This window comes from Heterodontus francisci, chromosome 16 (genome assembly GCF_036365525.1).
Source record: "Heterodontus francisci isolate sHetFra1 chromosome 16, sHetFra1.hap1, whole genome shotgun sequence".
In the NCBI taxonomy this organism is placed as follows: Eukaryota; Metazoa; Chordata; class Chondrichthyes; order Heterodontiformes; family Heterodontidae; genus Heterodontus; species Heterodontus francisci.
In genome coordinates, this window is record NC_090386.1 from 80,574,364 (window position 1) to 80,600,640 (window position 26,277).

Here is a 26,277-nt window from a genome sequence, read left to right on the forward strand (position 1 = left end):
CCCCCCCACCCCTCCATCCTGTAGCCTTCACCACCCCCCTCCCCACCACCACCACTGTCACCATCCTTTTGGTACGGAAGCCTTCACTGGTTGCTGGTGCCTGAAGTTTTAGTTCTGACACTTTCTGGCATTTCAGCACCTAAACAGCCTGATAATTATTCAAATGAGCTTACCTAGTGTTATCAATCGCAATACAAAACCAATACTCTGAAGGGAGCTCTGCTCATTGGGTAGAGGTAATGTTGTTGAGCATCGCTGAAAGCAGGAACTCTGGTAAACCTCAAACTATCTTTTGGCGGTTTACTCTGCCACCAACACCAGAAGATTGCCAGAATCAAAATTGCTGAATTCATACTTGCCATTAAATGCAGTAGGTTTATTTTTTGTTCTCTTTAATGGTACTGGCAGATGATTTAGCAAACCATGTCAGATCCCTGATACGTTGTTCAACCTCTCCATTCCTTCTGTGTACCTGTAGTATTTTAGAACTTTAGCGTTCTGTCTGTTTTGTTTGCTTTCATAACAACAGTCACTGCACTTCAAAGTAATTCATTGCATGTGAAGTACTTTCAGGCTTACCCGAGACATGTAGAAGTAAATTGTTATATAAAATGCAACTCTTTCCTTCTTTTGAAATCTGTTTTCTTACCTTATTAACACTTAATTAGTCAGAATGCTCAGATGCATCAGCTCAGTTTAAAGTTACTTCTGAAGAAAGCTGTGGGCCTAAACTGACTGCTGAGAAATATGAACTACAATCCCAGCTCTACTTAATTCCCAATACTCGCTAGGAAGTGGATAAAACAGATAGAGATCCCAAGAAAGCATTTTCAAAGTGTAACATGTCTTTTTCTCCCCTCTATTTTTTTGCAGTGTGTAGCTGCAGCATTGCTGGCAGCTTGCCTGAGGTTTGCGATCACTCTGGGCGTTGTCTGTGCAAGCCGGAATTCGATGGAGCTCGCTGTGACCAATGTGCTGTTGGCTTCCATTCCTACCCACGTTGCCATGGTTAGGATTCTTCATGTAGATGATCTTGGCAAAGGATTACATTGACCAAAACAGTGGCCCCAATATTCATGGGGAGGCGGAGAGGAAAATGAGGGTGGGGAGGTGGGTGGTGGAGGTGGCCTTGTAGTGGCCTGGAAACCCGGAAGTAAGGGGAAAGTGGAGGCCCTCATGAATTTAACAGCAGGGTATCTTTTGATTAGTATTTCTCCAATTCCCGAACGGCAGCCATATTGAGAGGTTGGCTGACTGGCGGTTGAGCGGCAAGGCCTGCAGTGCCGGGCTGTAGCCAGGAGCACAGAAGGGGGAGAGTGGGAGAGATCTAGGGGCAAGGCAGGGGATGAAATCGGGGATCGGACTGGAAAATGGTGGGGTGTCAGCACAAGGAGCAGTGGATCACGGTGACAGGGGTGGATCGTGGAGAGGAGGCTGGTCGCAGCAGGTTAACATGGGGGCTGGGGGGAGCAGTCTTGCTCCTCGGCCCACAAACAGTGATAGAAAAGGCACTCACCTGCTGGATGTGGCATTTCTCACCTCCCTTTAGCTGCCGGGTTCCCTGAGCCCTGAGATACCCTGGACACAGCCTCATTAACATATTTAAATTAGGAATATAGGAACAGGAGTAGGCCATTTAATCCCTCATGCCTGTTCAATGAGATCATGGCTGGTCTGTGACCTCACTCCATATACCCGCCTTTGCCCTATATCCCTTAATACCTTTGGTTAACAAAAATCTATCAATCTCAGTTTTAAAATTAACAATTGATCTAGCATAAATTGCCGTTTGCAACGGAGAGGCTCAATCTTCTACCACCCTTTGTGTGAAGAAGTGTTTCCTAATTTTACTCCTGAAAGGTCTAGCTCTAATTTTTTGAATATGCCCCAACTAGCAGCAGTAGTTTTTCCCAATCTAGCCTGTCTGTTCCCCTTCGATCAAATCACTCCTTAACCTTCTAAATTCCACAGAATGCAACAAGTTTGTTTTAATCTTTCCATGTAGCTTACCCCTTGGAGTCCAGGTGTTATTCTGGTAAATCTACACTGCACTCCCTCCGGGCCAATATCACCTTTTTAAGGTGAGGTGCCCAGGACTGCTCATAGTACTCCAAGTGTGGTCTAACCAGGCTTTCAATAGCATGACCTCTAAGCGCCTTGTATTCTATTTTGCTAGATATATAAAGGATAGCATTATTGACCTGCATCCTGAGAACAGGTTGAGAGCCCGACTCCCAACCCATCCTGGTTAAACAGGAAGTAGGCGTGTTCATGCTAGGTTGGGGAGTGGTCTCAGATTTTTAAGAATTCAAACTTAGGTGGAGGGCAGGAGATGATTAAATGACAGAAGTGATAAAAATGCAAGACACATATACGTGAGAGGATGTGGGAATGGTTAAAGCAGAATAGCAAGGTGGGGAAAAGCATGAAAAATCTGGCAAAGCAGAGCAGGCTCCCATGCACTGGGAGTATGGTGGAAGAAGACTGATAGGCACCAGGGGAGCAGTCCACTCCACCGACCATGTACCAGTACAGGATCATCTACCCAAACACCAAACCACAACCGCCCCTCTCCCTGGAGGCACTGGTACACCCCTTCTACGTTATGCCGCTTAATGTCTTTTTCCATATTGCATCTTTTTGCTGGCTCGAGTAACTTCAGACTGATTTGCCTTCCTTTCACTAGCTTGTTCCTGTGATGACCGTGGATCGGTGGACAATCTCTGTGGGTCTACAGGCCAGTGCCAGTGTCATCCCAGCTACTCGGGTCCCACGTGCAACCAGTGTGCACCAGGTTTCTACGGATACCCCAGCTGCACATGTGAGGAACTTATTTATATTGTTCAGCATCCTGCCCATACTAGGTGAACTAGACTTGTCAGCTCACAGGCAGAACTTCCAAAGCTCTGTATCAGAATGTAAAACCCATCATGGTGCTTTAGGTCTGGTTAGTAGAGTGTGGAAAGCCTGCTAACAGTGATGACTGAAACATGTAGAATTTCCATGTGGCAACCCTTGTTACATGTTCTTTTTTGGAAAAGAGATGCAAATCTTTCCTTTACCTGTCCCCACAATACCAAGATCTCTTTAACTTTCAAGCTGCCACTGTTCTAAATATGTGGTAGGGTTTTATCCCGCCCTTAGAGACGGGAACAGAGGGGGTGTGTTTCACAAAATGGCAATGGGTAGCGTGCCCGTTGTTGTCCTGGCCCTCTGCCATTTTGTCTGGCCAATTAATGGCCACTTAAGGGCAGCCTTCTGCCTCTGCTCCGATTTCATTAAAGTCGGAGGGGCATGCTGCCACTTGGAGACCTAGCAGCCTGATAGTGGGCTTGGTGGGGGTGGGGAGGGTCCCTCCTCTGGGGGCAATCTATGGCCCCCCGGAAAGCCCCCAGTGGCAATGACTGCCTCCCCCACCCATTTTCACCAACCAACCGCCCCCCAACCCCTTGTCGGGGCTTGCCTGACTGACCCCAGCAATCCTGATTCCACTTACCTGCATCACGGGGTCTCCTCCATCTTCGGCACTGCAGGACTCCTGCAGTACTGGCAGTGGCCAACACTTCTGGTAGCACTGCCGGTACTGCAGAGCTGCCGGCCCTCCAATTGACTCAGCAACAGTGAAGGACTGGTGATATAGTTCCAAATCAGGATGGTGTATGATTTGGAGGGAAACCTGGAAGTGATGGTGTTCCCACGAATCTGCTAAACTTGCTCTTCTAGGTGGTAGATGTCATGTGTTTGAAAGGTGCTGTTGAAGGTGCCTTGGCGAGTTGCTGCAGTGCATCTTTTAGATGGTACACATTGCTGCCACTGTGCATCAGGGGTGAAGGGAGTGAATGTTCAAGGTGGTGGATGGGATACCGAGCAAGCAATTTGTACTGGATAGTGTCAAGCTTCTTGAGTGTTGTTAGAGCCACACTAATCCAGTCAAGTGGAGAGTATTCAGTCACACTCCTGATTTGTGGCTTGTAGATGGTGGACAGGCTTTGGAGAATCAGGAGGTGAGTTACTAACTGCAGAATTCCCAGCCTCTGACCTGTTCTTGTAGCCAGAGAATTTATGTGGCTGGTCCAATTAGGTTTCTGGTCAATGGTGACCCACAGGATGTTAATGGTGGAGGATTCAGCAATGGTAATGCCATTGAATGTCAAGGGGAGATGGTTATATTCTCTCTTGTTAGAGAGATGATTATACTTTATAAGCAAAGTTGGAAGATCATACCAAAAAATTCTGTAATAGAGGCAATGCCCTTTCAATATTCCCCAGCTCACAGCAACAGCACAAATCTACATTCGTACAGCACCTTTCAAATAATGAAACGGCACATGCATTTTACAAGCAGAATGGTGTTAGGGGAGGTGACTGAGTTAGAGTTAAAGTGCTAAGTTTTGAGAAGGGGGAAGAGAGGTAACACAATAAATAGAGGAATCAAGTGTATCAGGCCATGGCTGAAGACTGTGTTTTCAGTGGGGAAGAAAGGTTGTGGATGGGGAAGAAGGAGGGAGGAGGGTGGCAGGTTGGATAACACACAGCAGATCAGAGTTGGATGAGTGGAGAATGTTATGTTTACGCCGGATTGCTGGATATGTTTTGTACATCTGATTTATCTCAGAGCAATGCAGATATCACATTTGTATTAAATCATCAACTGGTTTATTTATAACAATTTAAACTATATTAGTACTTACACAATCTCAGTACAATGTCCTCTTATTGCAGCCAGTGTGTGTTTTTCTGTACAAGATCTACGCTGTATCTTTTTTAGTTTCACTTTTAACTGTTTAGCTCCACCCGTGAGCTTAAGCAATCAAACACAGTGAACACAGATAAGTGGACAGACTGATGTAATCAAACCCTGATCAATCAGACACTACAGAGAGTGCCTGCTGAGGTGTAGGGCTGCAAAAGATTGCAGAAGGAGGTATGAGTGATATAGTTACCAGAAACATCAGTAACAAAACCATCTTGAAACACATTCCCAGTTAGGTAAACCAGCTATAGACTGACACCAGTCCAATTCTAACCATTGTTAAAATAACTGGGGGAATTCAGCAGTTATTCCTAGACAACAGAAAAATAGTTGTTCCATTTCCAAAGAATCAATGGCTGGAATTTTACGTGCCCCGTTGGAGTTGGTGGCGGTGGAGGTGGGGTGGGGGGGGGGGGGGCGGGTGTCGTAAAACTGAGTGGAAGGCGGGGGTGCTGTTCCCTGCCTCCACTACAAATTTATGAGGGGCAGCGGTGCTGAGAAACGGCCTGCGTATCCCAGGCCAATTAGCTGCCACTTAAGGGCCTCCTCCCGCTGCCACTGGAATAATACCAGCGGGCGGCTGAAGTCCCCAAGTAAAACCTGGCGGCTTCCTTGCGGGCTGGGGGGTTCTTCCTGATCGGACACCCTGTGCCACACGGAGGGTTCAACCCTCCCAGCCCAACCACACCCACTAAACAACACTTCCCCCACCGCCCCGCCACCCCCCCACTTTCGACCCCCCGCCCGCCCCCCCATCCCGACCCCCTTGCCTCATCATTGTCCCTGATGAGCACAAACATACCATTTTTCTGGGGCCAGCGTCCCTCTTGCTGCTGAAGCTGGATGCAGTCCCAGGAGTGGCCACCACTCACGGTAGCACTGCTGAGACTCAGAGCTGCTAGTTTGCTGATTGGCTGGCAGGTCTTGAATGCGGGATTTCCTGCCTCAGAGGGGCAGAAGTTGCACCCAAGGCCAATTAAGGGCTTGGGCCACATAAAATCCTGATGTGGCTCCCAAGCCCGGTGGAGGCAGGCTCACTGCACGATTGTTTGACCAGTGGGCGGGTCTCCCAATTCATTCCATCTTCGCTGCCACCGGAGAATCCTTGGCATCAGGTGGCAGGACCACATCTCCAACACAGTATTCCTTGAGGCGGCCAACATCCCCAGCTTATACACACTACTGAGTCAGCGGCGCTTGAGATGGCTTGGCCATGTGAGCCGCATGGAAGATGGCAGGATCCCCAAGGACACATTGTACAGCGAGCTCGCCACTGGTATCTGACCTACCGGCCGTCCATGTCTCCGCTTTAAAGACGTCTGCAAACGCAACATGAAGTCCTGTGACATTGATCATGGGAGTCAGTTGCCAGCGATCGCCAGAGCTGGCGGGCAGCCATAAAGGCGGGGCTAAAGTGTGGCGAGTCGAAGAGACTTTGCAGTTGGCAGGAAAAAAGACAGAAACGCAAGGGGAGAGCCAACTGTGTAACAGCTCCGACAAACAAATTTTTCTGCAGCACCTGTGGAAGAGCCTGTCACTCTAGTATTGGCCTTTATAGCCACTCCAGGCGCTGCTCCACAAACCACTGACCATCTCCAGGCGCTTACCCATTGTCTCCCGAGACAAGGAGGCCAAAGACAAGACAAGACAAGGGCAGGCCTCCCACCCAACACAAAATTCCAGCCTATTTACACGTTTTTTTTTTTTAATTCCTAGTTTTTATTTCAGTAATGTTGGCTGGCTGTTCATGAGTGCATATTTCAAATGTGTTTTTTGTTTCTGTTATGAGATTGTCTGCTTCCTCACGTCGTTGATAACTACCTCTCCTGCACCCGAGTCCACAAAGTGAAATAATGAAAATTCTGTGTTCATTTTTTAAATAGAGAGTTCACAGTGTTCAGCAAGATTGTAGCACTGAGTATGGAGAAAATTCTAATCATGGGCCAATTAATTATTTATTACAGCCTGCCAGTGTACCTTGGAAGGCTCGTATATCAACTCTTGTGACCAAGAAACAGGGAGGTGTAGCTGTCGCCCATACGTGACAGGGCTGCATTGTGATACTTGTGTCGAAGGAGCTTATGGCTTTCCTAATTGTCGAGGTAAGGTGTTTAGTGGCTTTCTGTTGCACGCTGTAATTGACCATTGTTTCACTCAAGTAGGGAAAATAAGTAAATTCATAACTGGAAGAATAATCGTGGGATCATATTGTTTTTCCAGGCCTCGTGTGGTGACCTTATTCAGGAAGCTGATTGATATGGGTTTCTGCATACACCTTGGATGTATTTATTCTTAGCCTGTAGTAATCGAAATAATGCTTTTGAGAGATACAGTGACTGGCTTTTGCTGCAATGATAATTCAGTGATATCAAAAGCATCTGTGATTGCCCCAGCCATGGCATTACATTGTGGGATATTGGCATATAAGGGCTAATGTATTCATCTGAATTTTTCCTATTCATTTTAGCAAGCTGTCCTTAAAATAAATGGGTTAACATCTCTGTTAAAATAATGACAAGTGGGATTACAGATTAATATATTAAATATTAATGCATAATATCCTATAATATAATTTCAGGGCTTCTGTGTCATTCAGTGTAATGAGATTTCAGTAGTGCAGCACTTAAATTACGTAGTAGGAGTTATATCAGTTTCAACAGCTGAACCCGTCATCCATCACTTTCCACCATTATGCTGTCTGACCGGTGGTTTTATTTTTACTGAAAAGGGAATAAAGTCAAACACATAATCAGCTTGTGTGTACATGTGTGGAGAAATGTATTTCAAAGAGTAATAGTTTTTAGGACATCAGACGATGCCGATGAATTATCTTCACTCTCATAGCTTCCATCACCTTTGTGTTATTGCCTTGTGGTGGACTATTCAACATTTTTCTGCATTCCTGCCCTGAAGGAGCTAGCCCATGATGCTGTGTTGCTCCACAGGTGGCATTTCCAATGTGTGAGTGTACCTAACCAAAGATTCATTTGCTTCTGCTTCGTCCTCACCCTGCATCCACACATTTCCTTTCCAGGGGGGGAGTCTTTGGATAGCAGTTAGGAATGAGTGAGAACACTGTCTGATTTCTCTTCTATTTCTAGTCTAAGGATACTGAGGCCAATTGTAGTCCCCACCACCACTCTAGATGAGGTCAACTAACTTGGAAGAGACCAGGAATAGAACTTGGGCTATTCAAGTTCTGTATGGTATAGTACTGTACCACACACAATGCTTATGTGAGATGTTGGAAGCTTGATCTCCAGCATATTGGTTAGTTAGTGTCATTTTTCTTTAATTACAGTGACAACATATGTTACATTGACAGTATTGTCGATACTATCATAGACACTGTGACAGGGGCTTTACCAAGTGATATGGAGTGGAGCTACCGTGTCTTCCCAATGTGCGAGTCCCTGTGGGTTGTGGTCGCTCCATCAGAAGTGTGAAAGTTACCCTTTTTGGATGAGTTGGAGCATGCTCTGACTACTTGATAGGCAAGCTATGTGAGCATGTGGAATACACTACCCGGCAGGTTCCGATGAAAGGTCACAGACCTGAAATGTTAACTCTGTCTCTCTCTTCACAGATGCTGTCTGACCTGCTGTGTATTTCCAACACTTTCAGTTTTTATCCCACTTTCAGCTTTCGGTCCATAGCCCTATGGATTATGGCACTTGACGTGCATATTCAAGTACTTTTTATACGTGATGAGGGTTTCTGTCTCTACCACCCTTCCAGGCAGTGAGTTCCAGATCCCCATCACCTTAAAAAAAATTCTCCTCAACTCCCCTCTAATACTTGTATTCGCCTCTTTAAGGTATTATTAATGTAACCTTGTATTCACAGCACCATGTGTTTTCCTTTCAGTACGACTGATTTAAATTCTTATCTTTGTCACAGTTTAAGTGTCACACTTTAATTGTGTTCAGATAGATCTATTTTTTGCCCTTCACAAATCTTTAACATAGAAAGAAAACAAGGACTTGCATTTATATAGCACTTCTCACATCCTCCAAGTGGTTCCTATCCAAAGAAATGCAACCACTGTTATTAGGTAGACAGAGATCCTGGTAAGTTGATGGATTTTCATGGCCTCACATTGTGTTTTTCTCTTTATTTATTCATAGTGGCTTCCTGTGACCCAGCAGGCTCTACATCTCTCTCCTCTAATATTGTAAGTAATGTGCATTTATTATATGTTAAACTTTGAATTATATTCTGTTTTTTAGCTGCACAGATGCATCTCTTAATCAAAACATTGCTAGAATGGACAGAAAATTACCTGGTGCAGGGGGAGGAGGAAAGGAGATTTTCTCTGGTTGGTAAATGTTAATGGCATTGTTAAGACAGGGAAAGATTTCCTCTGATTTCTAGTTCTCAGAAATGTAAGCACATCTTGTGAGATTGCTTTCACAAAGATGCATTTGCGATGTCACCTGATACAATGCACAGAGGAAATTTTCTCCTATGCATAATAAGACTGTAAATCCCTTCTTTTGAAATGTGTTTATAATTTTTGTTATACATTACACATAGGGAAATAATCTTCCCCTAAGATTGCTTTGAATGTCATTTCAGTTTTTAACTTCCAGACACTGAAAACCAGTAAAACGTGCTCTTGTGTATTTGGTCGATGGCTCAGTCCCTCACTGCTAGTTTATTATTTGTCAGGAGGCAATATCACAGCAATTTACATGAGTTTGCTGGGCTCCCTGGTATGTACCAAGGAGGCCATAATTGGAATGGAGATTTGTCGTAGGAGGCCTCAAAGGTCTGTTACTGCTGCATAGCATTGCCAGCTACCTGCAAGCTGTTCGTAAGGCATAAATGTAAAAATAAACTTTTGTTGCAATATATAATCAATGGATTTCCCAATATTTGAAGTTAAATTCCCACTACCACCCCCCACCGGAACCGCCCTACCTGTGCTGACATTAACAACATTATGCAACAAAGATGCAGCCAGTTTTTCTTCCCCCCAGCACCCTAGTTATATCCAAAAATTGGCATAGGGAGTGCAGAAGCTCTGAGCTGACATTTAGTATTGAGCATCATTTAAAGCTGCCCACTAAATGGAAATACGTGGACGTTTAGAATTTTGTGCTGACGTGCTAGAGTTTAATGAATGGAACTGACTTCTCTTGACACATTACATAGATGAAAGATCCTTATTTCCCAGTTTAGAGGAGGCATTCTCTCCCAGACATTGTCATCAATTGAAACCCTGAACGTTGCATGCAAAGTGTTGCTTGTTATGCAAAGCTTAAGCATTCAAAGGCTTGTGTAAAATGTCCATTGATATTGCCATTCACTTTCTCCCAAGTTTTCCCATTCTCCTGGGAATCACCATGGCAACATTCCCAAGACCGCTGTCTTGTCACAGTTGTTTCCATCTACAACCTAGTGTAACCTCCAGTATAAAGGACTGACAAGAAAGCATGACAACTGTTTAGAATATTTCACCTACTGGGACCAGAGGTACAGAAGTAAATGAACTTCAGAATAGTCAATGTGTAGCATTTGTAATACGTTTTGAATTAAAGAGTTGGGCCTCACAGTCATTGAAGCAGCTCCACTGTGGAAATTTGTCTAATATGCAGCCAATCGGATGGCATGTTTCCAGTGTGGAAGGATAGGGACAGAAATGCTGCAAAGTTTGAAGAAAGCTTGTACTTGATGTACACAGATTAGGATTTTACTGGTAGACGCTGCATGTGTTTTAACTGACCAGAGATGTTTGTGTATCTTTTCCATTCAGGACTCTTGCCAATGTCGGGCAAATGTTGAAGGTTCAGCCTGTAATAAGTGCAAGCCTCTTTATTGGAATCTTTCACCAGAAAACCCATGGGGCTGTGACAGTAAGAAATCACTTCATATCTCTGTACCACATTTAACACTAGTAGACTTTTTTTTTGACTATTAGAGATTATTGTTTTTCCTGCCTGAATTAATTTTTGTCCGCAGACTCTAATGTACATCATGATTTTATATATTTTTTGTAGAATGGTGTTGTTGTCAGTCACTGACTACCTTGATATATATTTCTTTACAGGCTGTCAGTGCCGTATCGAAGGCACATTAAATGGTGTTGCAGAGTGCCTGCAGGTTAGTCAAAGTGGAATATTACAGTACAGCAACAATTCATTCCATATCAGTGATCTCTTAAAGCAATTGGTTGGGGAACTGCGATAGTCCAACCTCTCCCTCTCTCGCTCCTTCCCCGCCCCCCCCACTCTCTTTTTCCCCACCGCACCCTCCCCACTCCCACTTCCTCCATGAATGCAGTATGGTCAGTGCTCCTCCGAATTCTTTTTTCATTGTGCACATTTGATGCTTTCAATCCTTCACCTCCCTATATCCTCAATTCAAGCCTTTTTCACAGACTTAAGCTCTAACTAGAATCATAGAATGTTTACAGCACAGAAGGAGGCCATTCGGCCTCTCATGTCTATGCTGGCTCTCTGCAAGAGCAACTCACCTGGTCCTTCTCCCCCACCTTTTCCCCATAGCTCTGTAAACTTTTTCCCTTCAAAATGGAACTGGCTAATTATCTGAAGGCCTCAATTGAATCTGCCTCCATCACATTCTCAAGCAGTGATTTCCAGATCCAAACCATGCACTGCGTAAAAAGATTTTCTTCATGTGGCTGTTGCTTCTTTTGCCAATCACCTTAAATCAGTGATCCTTCTGCCAAGAGAACAATTTCTCCCTATCTACTGTATCCAGACCCCTTATGATTTTGAACACCTCTATCAAATCTTCTCTCCGACCTATTCAAGTAACTGAAGTTCCTCATCCCTGGAACCATTCTCATGAATCTTTGCTGCACCCTCTCTAATACCTTAATATCTTTCCTAACATATGGTGCCCAGAATGGGACACAATACTCCAGGTGAGGCCGAACCAGTGTTTTATACAGGTTTATCATAACTTCCTTGTTTTTTTACTCTCTGCCCCTATTTATAAAGCCCAGGATCCTGTATGCTTTATTAACTGCCTTTTCAATCTCCCCGCCACCTTCACTGATTTGTGCACATATACCCACCAGGTCCCTCTGCTCCTGCACCCCCTTTAGAATTGTACCCTTTAATTTATATTGCCTCTCCTTGTTCTTACAACCAAAATGAATCACTTCACACATTTCTGCATTAAATTTCATCTGTCACTTGTCTGACATTTCTCTGGCCTGTCTATGTCCACGATCCTTCTCACAGTTCACAATACTTCCAAGTTTTGTGTCACCTGCAAATTTTGAAATTGTGCCCTGTACACCCAAGTCTAGGTGATTAATATATATCAACTAAAGCAGGCTTCCTAACACCGACCCCTAGAGAATCCCACTATATACCTTCTTCCAGTCTGATAAATAATTATTCACAACTACTGTCTGTTTTCTGTTACTCACCCAATTTTGTATCCATGCTGCTACTGTCCCTTTTATTCCATGGGCTGTAACTTTGCTGACAAGCCATTTATGTGGCACTTTATCAAGTGCCTTTTGGAAGTCCACATACACCACATCAACCACATTACCTTCATCGACCCTCTCTGTTCATCAAAAAACTCAAGCAAGTTAGTTAAACATGATTTGCCCTTATCAAATTCATGCTGGCTTTCCTTAACTAATCCACATTTGTCCAAGTGACTATAAATTTTGTCCCAAGTTATCGATTCTAAAAGCTAATTAGTTCTTTGGTATGACCTCAGAGGTATGTAATGCCTTAGTTTCCTCAGTCTTTCCAGCATCCAAAACCTTCAAGCTAAAACCCAAGCCTGGCATTGACTAACTAGCATTTTCTGAATTACCTTGACCTCTGCTGATACTAAAGGTCTTGACCTTTCACTTGGTTCCAAAGGTTTTATAATTGTTGACCTAGCAAAAGGAATTGGACTACTCCCATCTTTATTCTCAAAGACCAATGCAAGCGAGCAAATTGTTTGTAATATTGTATCTGTTCCATGCTTTCAGACAGTGCTACTTCCTTCAACTTCAGACCATTAGCTGTGGAAACAACATTTAGGTTGAGGGGAGACTTAATGGGGTGTTCAAAATGATGTGGGGCTTTGATAGAGTAAATGAGGAGAAATTGTTTTCACTGGCAGGAGGGCACCAGAGAACACAGTTTTAAGATAACTGGCAAAAGAACCAAAGGGGAGATGCAATTGTTTTTTATGCATTGCATTATATGTGCAGTGAAAGTGTGGTGATAGCAGATTCAGCAGTGACTTTCAAAGGGAAGAAATTTGCAAGGTTATGGGGAACAAGTGGGGAAGTGGGACTAATTGAATAACTCTTTCAATTAGCTAGCATAGGAACATGGGCCGAATGGCTTCCTTCTGTGCTCTGTGATCCGATGAACACGCTGACATTTTTGGGCCTTTCCTACCCTCCATTCGATTGTTCAGCTTCTTTATTTCAGACTATTCTCATAAGATGAGACCCAGCCACTGTGTCTGCATGAGTTTCATCACTAGCTCTGATATCTGGATTAAGCTTTCAGCAATGCACCCAGGATAGAAAACAGAAAAACATTTCAGCTGATTTCTTTAGCTAATGGAATTATCCTGTGCTTACAGAGGATCATAAGATCAGACCTCGCTTCACACTTGAACTATCAAGTGAATTTATTTAACAAATGAACAATAAATAACTGATATAATTTCAATTGTAAACATATCTCTGTTACATTATCTGGCTTCTCAAGATGAAAACATATATGTTTGCAATTTCTAAATAAATTACCATTTTTTTTAAATAAAAATTTTACATGCCCAGTGATTCTTTTGGTTATATTAGTGTGCCCTAACCAGTGAAAATTCCAACTTAATCTCTGATCTGAACAATTCAATTTATTTAGTTGCTAAAACAGTTGCTGGGGCTTCTTGGATTTAAATAACAAGCAATTAAATTCAGTTATTCAGATAATGGGTCCAATCACACAGCGCTTTTGTTTATGTTTGAGTTTGAATTAAGTAGCTTGGTTCTCTTCTCGCTCCAGTAAACTTTGAGGGAACCAAACAAATCTTGCAATGTTGGTATCAGACTGGGAGCATGAGATTTAACCCAAGTGATGAAGGAGGGGGTCACTTGCATGCTCCGGGCAGGCGGTTTGAACCTGTAAAGGCACCTGAGTGGCATCTGCCCCAATCTTCTTGCACAAAGTTGAGGACAGTGCTATACTGCTCCAATGATGGTAGTAAGACACTGCAAAGCCTCAATAAAAGTAATTATTGAAGCCTGTTCTCCCAGTGGGCTTCCAGAAGAAGGCATCAAATTATCATTTCCTTTATAAGTTTTGGTGCCTTTGTAACCCTCAACAGGACTCATGCCAACTGCCAGATTGTGAGAGCTCCATGGAGTCCTTACAAGGATATACTAGTCAGAATTTCCAAGGAAGCAGAGGAACCCTTCAGACAGTCCCTCTTGACGTGCAGGGAGCCTGGGCAGAAGATTCACCAATGCCCTCTTCTATTGCCAGATTTTCATTTTGTGGGGCACATAGGGCACAATCCTAGTTTAAACCAAGTTCATCCCATTTTCTGGATATATGCCATATTTCAGCCTTTGCTCTGAATGGAATTTAATGACTGGGATTTAAAACTAGCGAAAACTAGACAAAATTGTCACATACATCTTCATAGTGATGCCAAACAATTTGCTTAAATACAGACACTGGTTGATAAATCTAATCTAAATAAAAGGACGTGAGGTTGCAGAAGGCAGTCAAATAATCAAAGGCCATAATAGATGAAACCACAAGCCCAAAGGCTGAGCTGTTTATAAATTAGACATGGAGATTTTGTGTGTATGTGTATGTCTGTTCACGAGCATCTTACATTGTCTTTCCGTTCCTTTCATAATATATGCTTTAAAATATTATAATATTATTGTACCTGCAGACTTAAGTACAGGTGACCCAAATCTTTATGTTTTGACATTAATGTGTGGAAGTTTATGTGGAATTGAACATATTGATCACCAAAATATGAAGAGTTTTTTGTAGATTACCTCGGTAATGCTGCTTCTTTGCTTTGCAGAATGACGGCCAGTGTTTCTGTAAGCCTAATGTCTGCACTCACTATTGTACAACTTGTAAAGCAGGATACTATAACCTCGACAACAGAAACTATTTTGGCTGCCAAGGTGAGTTACCTGTTACCCAGCTTGACAGGTTTTCTTTACATTTATACAGCACCGTACGAGCGCTAGGAACTGCAAGCCAGGATCTGAGGTGCATGACCTTTTTTGCCAGGGTCTCCTCCCCTGGTTTCTGTTGACCTCCTGAAGCTCTAGTAGTAAAAGTCTCTATAAATTCTGGCAGTTACTGGGACTGGTTTGTTTGGATTTCAAAGAGACTAATTACCTGATGGATAAAAGGATTAAAAAGAAAGCCTGTGTTGATGGAAAAGGCAGCGCGGAGCAACTGACAGGGTTGGGCAACTTCACCCTGCATCCCAGTTGCTTCAGTAGGTTAGGCAGCGTGTCCAGGGGACACTTCTTCACTATTCTCCTCCCATCTTTTGAGTTTCAGAAAATCTTGAAAATAGTAACTGGGGAAGCCATTCTGGATTCACCCAAGCTCTATTTTCACCCTGTTTCAAAACAAATTAGGAAATACATTTCCACCAGCATCAAGCTAAGTGAGGTCATTTCACCTCCCCTTGCTGAGCAAGTTATGCAGCGATGCGCTTTGCTCAACTAGGCCCGAACTTGCAGGTGCAGATCATTTTAAAGTTCCCGTTAGAAAGGGGCTTGTGCCCAGAAGTGTTGGGGGAGGAGGAGAGGGGAAGGGAGGAACTGTATTGTTGCTGAAGGCCTGTGAGCCCTGGAGTGGGAATGGCCAATGTCTTTGGTGTCTTCTGGCTTTGTTATTTTTTATTTTTTTAAAAAGTACTCGCACAGTTGCCATTTCCATTTTCTGTCCCTATTGTCACAGAGAGAAAGAGAAGAGTCCAGGAAAAGACTGGTGGGCGCAGGGCCTAGGGTCTGTTTATTTTGGGCAACCCTCAAAATGGGTGCCCTTTTCACCAAGGGGGAAGAAAGTAAAACGAGAAGGCCAGTTATTCCCTCTTCTGTGTCAAAATGCCTGCCATTTGCTTCTGCCTGTTGCACGTGCAAGTACTTAGAACATAGAACAGTACAGCACAGTACAGGCCCTTCAGCCCACGATGTTGTGCCGAACCTTTAACCTACTCTAAGATCAAACTACCTACATACCCTTCATTCTACTATCATCCATGTACCTATCCAAGAGTCACTTAAATGTCCCTAATGTATCTGCTTCTACTACCACTGCTGGCAGTGCATTCCACGCACCCACCACTCTCTGTGTAAAGAACGTACCTCTGACATCTCCCCGAAACCTTCCTCCAATCACCTTAAAATTATGCCCCCTGGTGATAGCCCTTTCCACCCTGGGAAAAAGTCTCTGGCTATCCACTCTATCTATGCCTCTCATCATCTTGTACCCCTCTATCAAGTCACCTCTCATCCTTCTTCGCTCCAATGAGAAAAGCCCTAGCTCCCTCAACCTTTCTTCGTAAGACATGCCCTCCAGTCCAGGCAGCATCCTGGTAAATCTCCTCTGCACCCTCTCTAAAGCTTCCACATCCTTTCTTTAATGAGGCGACTAGAACTGAACACAATATTCCAAGTGTGGTCTAACCAGGGCTTTATAGAGCTGCAGCATAACCTCGCGGCTCTTAAACTCAATCCTCCTGTTAATGAAAGCCAACACACCATACGCCTTCTTAACAACCCTATCAACTTGGGTGGCAACTTTGAGCGATCTATGGACATGGACCCCAAGATCCCTCTGTTCCTCCACACTGCCAAGAATCCTGTCTTTAAGCCTGTATTCTGCATTCAAATTCGACCTTCCAAAATGAATCATTACACACTTTTCAAGGTTGAACTCCATCTGCCACTTCTCAGCCTTCATGACCACTTGGGGGAAACCTCTGAGCAACATGGGTACCAAGCATTCCCAGTTGTGCATTTGAGTGGACTGCCAGCTGCTATGTGTTTGAAATAAGGTGTATTTCTGACGCATTCTCTTATGTCCTTCAGTTCTGTGGTAAGCCACTCCTTGAATTTCATCCCATTTGCCAGCCTTTGTTTCCCCTCTCCACTTCCACTCTAAACTGGCATCACTGTTCTATTAAAACTGGATCATACTTAGTGGAGGAAAAATGTTGCCTTCAACATGTCTTGAGTCTCTCCGGTCTATGATTTACATTCACTGAATAATCCAAAGCCTTGGAAACCCAGTTTAGCATGGCAAATTTGTTTAGGATCCTCCCTGTAGCTGTTGGCAACTTTTTAGCACCCAAACTTTTTAGCTGCCCTCACTATAACCCAGCCCATGGCAATCTCAATGTGTATTCTATGACTTGGATTAACCTGGGGAAGTAAAGAGACAGGAGCTAAAATTCAGTCAGAGTGGCGCAGTGGTTAGCACCGCAGCCTTACAGCTCCAGCGACCCGGATTCAATTCTGGGTACTGCCTGTGTGGAGTTTGCAAGTTCTCCCTGTGTCTGCGTGGGTTTTCTCCGGGTGCTCCGGTTTCCTCCCACAAGCCAAAAGACTTGCAGGTTGGTAGGTAAATTGGCCATTATAAATTGCCCCTAGTATAGGTAGGTGGTAGGGAAATATAGAGACAGGTTGGGATGTGGTAGGAATATGGGATTTGTGTAGGATTAGTATATATGGGTGGTTGATGGTCGGCACAGACTCGGTGGGCCGAAGGGCCTGTTTCAGTGCTGTATCTAAAACTAAACTAAACTAAACTTGTAACAGATACTACTGGAACAGATAGTCCTGTAATGAGATTGGGGTTATCAAACATTCAAAAAAAACAGAATGCTTGTTGGGGAGTGCATTGATTTCAAGCATTACAAACATAACCATCTTTAATTTTTTTTTGTGCCTGTAGGCTGCCAGTGTGACATAGGAGGCTCTGTGGGGAGTTTGATGTGTGATGATCGATCAGGGAGTTGTCAGTGCAGGCAGAATGTTGAAGGACGCACTTGCAACCAGTAAGGACCAAATCCAGGGCTCCGATGTTCCTATTTCTGTCTATCAATCTCCTTTCGATATTGAATCACAATATGCTCTTAATTATAAATCATTGGATGTATGTTTCAAAGGGGGCTTATACCAGATACAGGAATGTACTTCTCATGCTAGTTACTTTTGATGGCCATTGGATCTGTGAACCAGTTGTCTTTGCAGCTCATCAATGGACAATGCCATAAAGACAATATAACTACACCTGTACCTTGAAAACAGGGTGCACTATTGCCACAAAATGTGTATGTTATCAATGAGGTATTTTCTTTTTCTTATTTGAGATTTTCTTCTCTTCTTCCATCACAAGCTAGCCATGTTTTCTATTTTGGCTCTCATATGCTGCATTTGTTCATGTTTTATAAAGCTATTCCGCAGATTGCTGTTAACAATCATCATTGGAATAAGTTGCCAAGATAGCATCCAACATATCCAATCTGACCAGTCATGCTGTAAGGGCTGAGAAGAGGTTGCAAAGAGAACTTGGATGCAAGAAATAGGAAGGCTTGCTTTTCTATCGCTCTTTTCATGACTGCCAGATGATGCAAAGCATTGTATAGCCAGGAAATTACATTTTGAAGTGTAGTTTCTGTTGATAACTCCTCTTTGAATATTGCTTTGGGATCTTCTATATCCACCTGTGAGGGCAGACATTAACTCCCTCAGTACTGCACTTGAGTGTCAGCTTTAGTTTGTTTTTTTGTTCAATGCTGAAGTGGGACTTGAACCCATTATTGTGTGAGTCAGAGGCAAGGGTGCTACCAAATGAGCCACAGCTGGCTATAGGGCAAAGCTGTTTCAGATCTGGTGTTGTGAAATGAGACAGGGCTAACTAGTCATCTACAGTGACTTTAGATTTTGTGCCTTATGACATTATGTTCCGATGGTTTTTTGGTGAACATTGAGTATTGCTGCCCTAATATTGCAGCAGAGGTATAAAGCTTGCATTCCTCCAAATTTAGATTATGGCATGTAGACATCATCAGAAGCCATGTCTTCAGCCACTATATCCTTAATTTTGTAATTTTCTTAGGAAATCACTCTGCCTCGTCATTTCTTGTAGTCCATTCAACCCCCTAGACCATGGCTGATCTGTACCTCGATGCCATTTAGCTACCTTTGCTCCATATCCCTTAATATACTTAACCAGGCAAAAATCTATGAATCACGGTCTTAAAAATCAAGCATCCGCTGCCTTTTGGGGATATAGTTTCAGATTTCCATGACCCTTTGTCTGAAGAAATGCTTTGTGATTTCTCTTTTGCTCTGTATCCACCCTATCAAATCCCCTTATAATATTAAATACCTTGACTTAAATCATCCATTGGCCTTCTAAGCTCAAGGGAATACAGCCTGTCCTCATAATTTAACCCTTGTATTCAAAAGACCACCTACTTCCCCCTTGTTCTGAAATATTCTAATATGTGTTCATTGTCATGTTAAATTAAGGTGTTTAATGACTTTCTTTTCCATGTAGTTCGGTCATCTGTCACTTCAAGTGGAAAATGCGAGTTTGCCTTGATGTCTTCACCTATGTTCTTCCTATTATTAGTTGCCCCATAAAGATTTTCAAAGTTCCTCTTTCCAGTTTTCCACTTGCCTACCTGTTGGGTGATGCTCTAGGAAGGGGAGGCCTGAAAAAGAGAATCATATATTCAGTAATGTTTCTTTTGTCCCAAATCAAAATTGCTGGAATTTGTCAGTAATAGATTTTTAGTTCAGACGCTTAATGCCTTCTGTTTTCAGAGCAAAGCCTGAGCATTACTTCCCTGACCTGCATCATCTGGGGTTTGAGATTGAGGATGGTACAACCCCTGATGGGAGGCCCGTTCGTTTTGGCTTTAATCCACTTGAATTTGAAAACTTTAGCTGGAGGGGGTATGCGCAGATGTCTCCAATTCAAGTAAGTGAGAGGTCACAATGAATTTAGACTTGATTGTTCAGTTCCCACATTGATCAAGACGCTACAGTGCACTTTCAGGATCTTTTCATTAGGTGCCATTTTCTAACAGTTGTATCTCTCTGACTACTCATTCAGAATAATTACAATTTCACGAGGGCCGTTGAGTGGATAAATATTGCACAAGTTTTCATTCACATCTTTTCACCTCTCCACAACCCCAAACAAATGCAGCATTGGACGTGGAGAGATGAAAGTTGAAACACTGCCTGTAGATTGAAATGTGATTATCCCAGGAGTAACTTTAAAACAGAGTTTGAAATCCCCCAGTGGCCCAATGGGTGAAGGAATATTTGATGTTGACATTGCATGGGAAGGTAGAAGATAGATTTCATTGCTTAGAACTGACGCACTTCATCTAACTGAGCACAAGAAATAACCAGAAAAAAAATCAAATGTAATTCATTAGAAAAAAACTTGTTACAAGTGAAAGAAACAAAAATACTTTGTATTAAATAAAAACAGAAAATGCTGGAAATACTCAGCAGGTCAGGCAGCATCAATGGAGAGAGAAGCAGAGTTAACGTTTCTGGTCTGTGACCTATCATCAGAATTGGCAAAGGTTAGAAATGTATTAGGGTTTAAGAAAGTGAAAGGGATGGGGGGGTGGGGAAGAGAACAAAAGGGAAGATGTGTGATAGGGCAGAGGGAAGGAGAGATGTCATGGGACAAAGGCAAAGGGAGTGTTAATGGTTATGGTGAAAGACAAAGCATTAGTCTAGAGACAACCTCAACTACGAACACGCCCTTTGCCTTTGTCCCATGACATCTCTCCTGCCCTCTGCCCTATCACACACTGTTCCTTTTGTTCTCTTCCCAACCACCACCCTTCCCACTCCCCTTCATTTGCTTAAAACCTAATACATTCTGATGATAGGTCACAGACCTGAAACGTTAACTCTGCTTCTTTCTCCACCGATGCTGCCTGATCTGCTGAGTATTTCCAGCATTTTCTGTTTTAATTTCAGATTTCCAGCATCTGCAGTATTTTGCTTTTATTTCAATACTTTGTATTAGTTCACCCATTAGTTCTAACTTGTTCTCCAGACCTGTCTTAATTCTCTAGATTATAGTGTCTTGTTGTAATCCTTACATATATGTAGGAGGACAATGAGAAGCAGACTATAGACTATAATATATGCCTTTGTCTATGATATGTAGTATTCATGGAATACCACTTGAATGAAAGGTCAATATTTCTGTCATGCAATGTTTAGATATTAATATTAAAGAGTTATTCTAAATAAAGTTTTTGGTGAAGAATGTTATAAGTGCTTGCAACATGTCTCAACCCATTTATATATGTGATGTTTGTTTAAGATGCATTAACTTGATCTGATCTAAGTGATCATATCATATGGTGACACTGATGTACAGTTGGAATTTAATTTTTTTTGAACTTGTTTAATTAGGGGCTCGCTTTTGTAGTTGGGCTGCTGGCTTATAGGATTGTTGCTTGCTGAGGTGGTGGAATTAAGTATCACGCTTCCCATCCGCTTCTCTTTTCCCCAGCCTAAAGTAGTTGTGACTGTCAATGTGACTTCCCCTGACCTGTTTCGCATAGTCTTCCGCTATGTGAACCGCAGATCTACTGATGTGAAAGGAATGGTCATGGTCAGCGAAATAAGTCTTGATTGTGGGAACTGTAAGTGGCTTTTAGACCTTTCTTTACATTAAATGTCTTTGCTTATTATTCACCCCTTTCTGCAAGTCTCGTGGTTTGCTCCACTCAGTGTATAGTTGGCATTGCTTGTAGGTGTGAACGAGGCTAACATACTTTGCAGGTGTTTTTTTTTCAAGTAAAGGGAGACTTTGCATCTATTATATGGCGATGATCAAATCTCCTTTGCTAATTGTAGTCCTAGTCACACCTATGTGCCATTGTCAAATTCCTTTTCATTTTACAGAATAGAGTCAAAATAACGATGCATGTGACGGATTCGGAGCTTTATTTGTTTCGTTTCATCTTGAGGTATATTAATACAGGATCTGCCACTGTATTTGGCAAAGTTACAGCTTATCAGGGACAAAGAACAGGTAAGGTTTTAGCCCCACGGGTGCTGGCCTCTACAAGGTGGTGGTTAAAGTGAGTGCTTCATTACGGTGCAGTGAAACCAATCCTGTTGCTCAAAGTCATGTGAGTTAGCAGAGGAAAGCCCAACTGAGCTTAAAGTTGTGTAATTGGTTCATTGTGCAGCAGTGGACTCTTTGCCCCCTACAGGCATTGCTGCTGGAATCCCCTGCCCTCAATCTTTCAGAAGCTGTTGCAGGACTCTCTTTGCTCCTGCCGTACTGGACATTCCTCTTTTAATGTCTTTGAGATCCTAAGGAGCTGATATTGGACCTCCCTTTCTCCTCCTTTTCCTTCATCTCCTACTTTGGCACTTTGGAAGATACAGGTGCCATTACTGGACTTGTCCAAAGTACAGTGGCCAATTTAAGATATCGAAGCATTGAAATCCCATCTGTGTTATTTTCAGCAACCTAGATTTAATGTATTGCACTGGCACCAAGTATTTAATCACTGAGTTCACAGTAGGATTGGGAGGATGATGCCACTGAACTACTAGCACTCTAAACCCAGCTTCCAATGATAAGCTGAGCATCACAGTTGTGAGAGTCTCCCTAGCTATTACATTTGCTATATAAATGTGCTTTGATTTCTTCCTCTGGAATTGTGTTTATTATGAATGTTCCATGACATTTGCTTCGCATTTATAGTCAGATGCTAAAGCCCTTAAGTCGTAATTTGTGGAGTTTCCAACAAATTCATATGGGGGAGAAACAATACTATAGGGCTGATTTTTCAAGTTCAAGCTGCCCACAAGACTCCCTACTGGTAGCACAACCTCAGAATATCAGCTGATATTTCTTCTTCTGGTCACTGTTGCAAGATTAAAATCTTAAAAACTGCTCCATTAACTAGCAACGAAGAATTTCCCAACAGTAGAAACTCTGTTTAAAAGCTTTTGATGGGCTCCTCTGTGGCTCACCTGATTCAATCCAATCTTCGCCTGGAATTTCCTGCCTATTTGCACCTGGAGACAGGAGCAATTGGGGTGCAAACCATATATGCAGCCTAGAAGATCGTGGAATTTTGGGCCTAAGTACAATATGTTTCCTTGACCTTACTACGCACAAGCTACTGACCACTCAAGACAGGATCAGCAACACAGGAATGTGGATTCTTTATTTAAGGATGGTTCCACATGCAAACACAGGTCTTCGCTATATAGGTACTTTCTTCAGACTGCCCTCATACCAGAAGTTGCATGGTGTGTTACATCACAGCTTTTACACTGCTGTGCACTATAACATGGCCACACCTCTTAAAGGTGCACCACAACACAATACACCCTGAGACTTTGATCGTTTATGATCACCTATCAATTCCTCCGCCCAAATGCATCTCTGCCAATAATAATGGCCCTGACCCCACGTGACAGAGCCTCGGACATGAGTTTCCTGCAATTGCGTTTGCTCAGAGGCTGAAATTATGTCCGGATTTTCAGGTGAAGCAGGAAACGAGTCACTTTTCTGGCATTTTATTGCTGTTTTCTGGGTGTTTATTTTTAAATTGATCCTCACTGAGACCTGCAATGCATTTTCTGTTTCTTTGACTGCATTTTCATAGCATAATATAAGAACTTTACAAATTAAAACGCTTCTCTGGTTACAGGTTCTGAAACATGCAGACCCTGATGTGCATGAATGATGGTTAAATAAGTTGAATAAGTATTCTTAAAGAATATGTGTGTGAATTAAGCATTTTCCTAGGACCCCGATTGTTTCTGCTGATTGACACCCATTTTAACATTCAGGCACATTCCAATGCAATTGTCAGGAAATTTGAGCATAAATTGACATCAGAATGAGAGCATTTTGGGGTCAAAGGTCCAGGTTGGACTCACAGAGGAAACTCCAGGCCTGTGTTCTCACTCAATTTCACATGTTGAGCTTGTCAGAGAGAAATTAGGAGCAGCAATGCTTTCTGATTTACATCTGTCTGGTCCAGATGGAAATCATAGCATTTCCATTGAAATTAGCCAGCTCAGTGTAGTTTTGGACTGGAACCTGGGACTGTGTTATTTCAAATTCTGCCTGTGATTAACTGCTGCTGAATAAAGTGTTTTAGATTGTGGAGAAAATACAGCTTTGCCATTGATTTGTACTTCCTGTGTAATAACGTCATGAACAAATAGAATGTCAGGCTGTATCCTGGCCGTCCTCCCATCCTTCATCCTTCATAACCTTCAGCTCATCCAAATCTCTGCTATTGTGTTCTATACCCAAACTAAGTCCTACTCACCCTGTGCTCCCTGATCTCCATTGTCTCTCAGTGTCCCTATGACTCCAATTTAAAATTCTCATCCTCATGTTTAAATTCCTTAATGGCATCACCACTCCCTTTCTCCTGTCCTGTGACCCGCCCCTCCCCCCCCCCCCCCCCCCCCCCCAACAACCCCCAAGCCGAAGTTCTCTCCTTACAAGCTCTGGTCCCATGTACCACCCCTCGCTTCACCCCACTTTTGTTGGCCATGCATTCAGCCGCCTAGGCTCAGTACTTTGAAGATCCTCGCTAAGCCTCTCCACCTCCATCCGTTCCTTGAAAACCCACTTTAATCGCCCCTCCTAATATCTCCTCCTTTGACTCAGCATTCATTTTATTTTGTTACACTTCTGTGAAGTACCTTGCAAGGCATTTCTGCAATAAAGTCATTACTGAAATGCAAGTTATCAAGTAATTCAAGGTGGAGGAAATCCTGCTTAAACTGTAAATATTCTAGAAAAAGCACATCTTGATACTGTGTCTCATTCTGGTCACCGAAGTAAAAGCAAAATATTCAAACCCTGGGCACAGTACAGAGAAGAGCTTATAATATTGACCCTGGTGTTAGAATACTGAATTATGAGGAAAGACGTGCAAAGAAGTGGCTGAGAGATGACGTTACAGAAGTATGTAAGATAGTAAGCCAAACAGAAGAGGTAAATCCAGAACATTATTCCAAGCTAAACTATGGCAGTCGAACATAGGGACACAGGTTCAAACTAGTAAAAGACAATTGCAGAACTGATGTCAGGAAGTCATCCTCACAGAAAGAATGAGCAACAGCTACAATGGACCTCCAGGTAGGATAATGAGGGTGAAAATTTGAGCTCTTTGTAGATGGATGAGCTATGATGGCGCAAGTGGCCGCCCTTGTCTGTGTCCATGTTATGAACAGAATGGCTATTAAAGTAAATTGTTCTAGTTGCATATAGAAGCTAACGTAAATGATCAGTTGCGTTGCTACCTGATGCATCCTATCCTAACGTGCAAGAGGCCGTGGGAGTTTCCAAAAACTTTCTTCAAATGTGATCCTTCCGGATTTAATTACTGTCGTCCTTGTTACACTTAGGAGCTATGCGATTCAGTTGATAGATCCATTGAGAATCTGGAAAAGTCGCTAATTTACACCAATATTCTTAAATCTTTTGTTACATTAAATTATTATTCCACTGTTGTTCCACTTGTAATGAATGATATTTCTATATTTAAACAGAGAAATAATATATTTTGTGTCTTGGTGCCCAGGTTCTGAACAGACAAAGCAGATCATCTTTGCCCCCAGCACAGAGCCAACCTTTGTCACTGTGCCACAGAATACATTCGTGGAACCATTTGTGCTCAACCCTGGTGCGTGGTCTGTGGTCATTGAAGCAGAGGGCATCCTGTTGGTAAGGATCAATTGTGCTGGGCTTCATGTATAGGAACAGTTGTAGCTAAATGCAGTGTGATGCACTGTTGGGTTTCTTTAGGGTAGAACGAATCTTAACTTGGGCCAATGGGTGAATGAATGTATGTAGTAGATGTACAGTATGTACTTTCTTGATGTTCAAAAATATTTTTATTACTGTATAGTGCATGTCAATCAATCCTTACTAATTCAAGAACTTTTTTGGGTTGGTGCAGTTCAGGAACATCAGAGGAAGACGTTTGGCCCCTGGTTCTAGGTTTATGATGGCATGTCAAGGAGTCCTTTTACTAGGCAAATTAGTAAGAGTAAATTAGTAAGCTTTAGAGATAACAATGAAAAAAGCTGGAAATTCATAGCAGGACCATCAGCATCTATTGAAAAACAGCCTGCATTTCGTGGATAGAGCAGTTGTCTTAACTGAAGTTCTGACAAAGCTGCTACATGTTGAGCTATTATTACACATTTTGTTTGTTGGGAAGAGGAGGTAGCATCAAAGATAGAGAGACTCTGGGCTACAAAATCTGTTTAGAACCATTTCTATAAGATGACCGATGCACTCCCAGCTCGGGCCAGAAGCCAGATGCCAAGATAATTTCAATATTAACGGTGAGCTGCGGCTGCCTGTCATGGTTCCAGAGGCAGCAGGCTGGTTTAGGAGTCTCCAATTTGAGCTAGTTGGCTTTTGGGTAAGTCCTGGGGGAGGGGTTAGATGAATAGGAGGGGACTAGTGTAAGCTCTAAAAGGGCAATAATAGTGA

At 42.8% G+C, this 26,277-nt stretch overlaps 1 protein-coding gene across 2 annotated transcripts in view; it reads left to right on the forward strand.

Annotated features, from left to right (window-relative positions):
- The window catches only part of lama5 (laminin, alpha 5), a 322,226-nt gene that overhangs the window by 171,061 nt on the left and 124,888 nt on the right, over positions 1-26,277 (forward strand). The window contains exons 14-24 of one of the 2 annotated variants that reach the window (XM_068048437.1): positions 874-1,008; positions 2,687-2,821; positions 6,718-6,855; positions 8,881-8,927; positions 10,512-10,611; positions 10,806-10,858; positions 14,792-14,897; positions 17,689-17,791; positions 19,569-19,725; positions 21,295-21,427; positions 25,358-25,500. In XM_068048437.1, coding sequence (XP_067904538.1) covers positions 874-1,008; positions 2,687-2,821; positions 6,718-6,855; positions 8,881-8,927; positions 10,512-10,611; positions 10,806-10,858; positions 14,792-14,897; positions 17,689-17,791; positions 19,569-19,725; positions 21,295-21,427; positions 25,358-25,500 — 1,250 coding nt within the window. Of the gene's footprint in view, positions 1-873; positions 1,009-2,686; positions 2,822-6,717; positions 6,856-8,880; positions 8,928-10,511; positions 10,612-10,805; positions 10,859-14,791; positions 14,898-17,688; positions 17,792-19,568; positions 19,726-21,294; positions 21,428-21,689; positions 21,820-25,357; positions 25,501-26,277 lie in introns of both variants that reach the window. The other variant, XM_068048438.1, reaches the window with a different exon arrangement.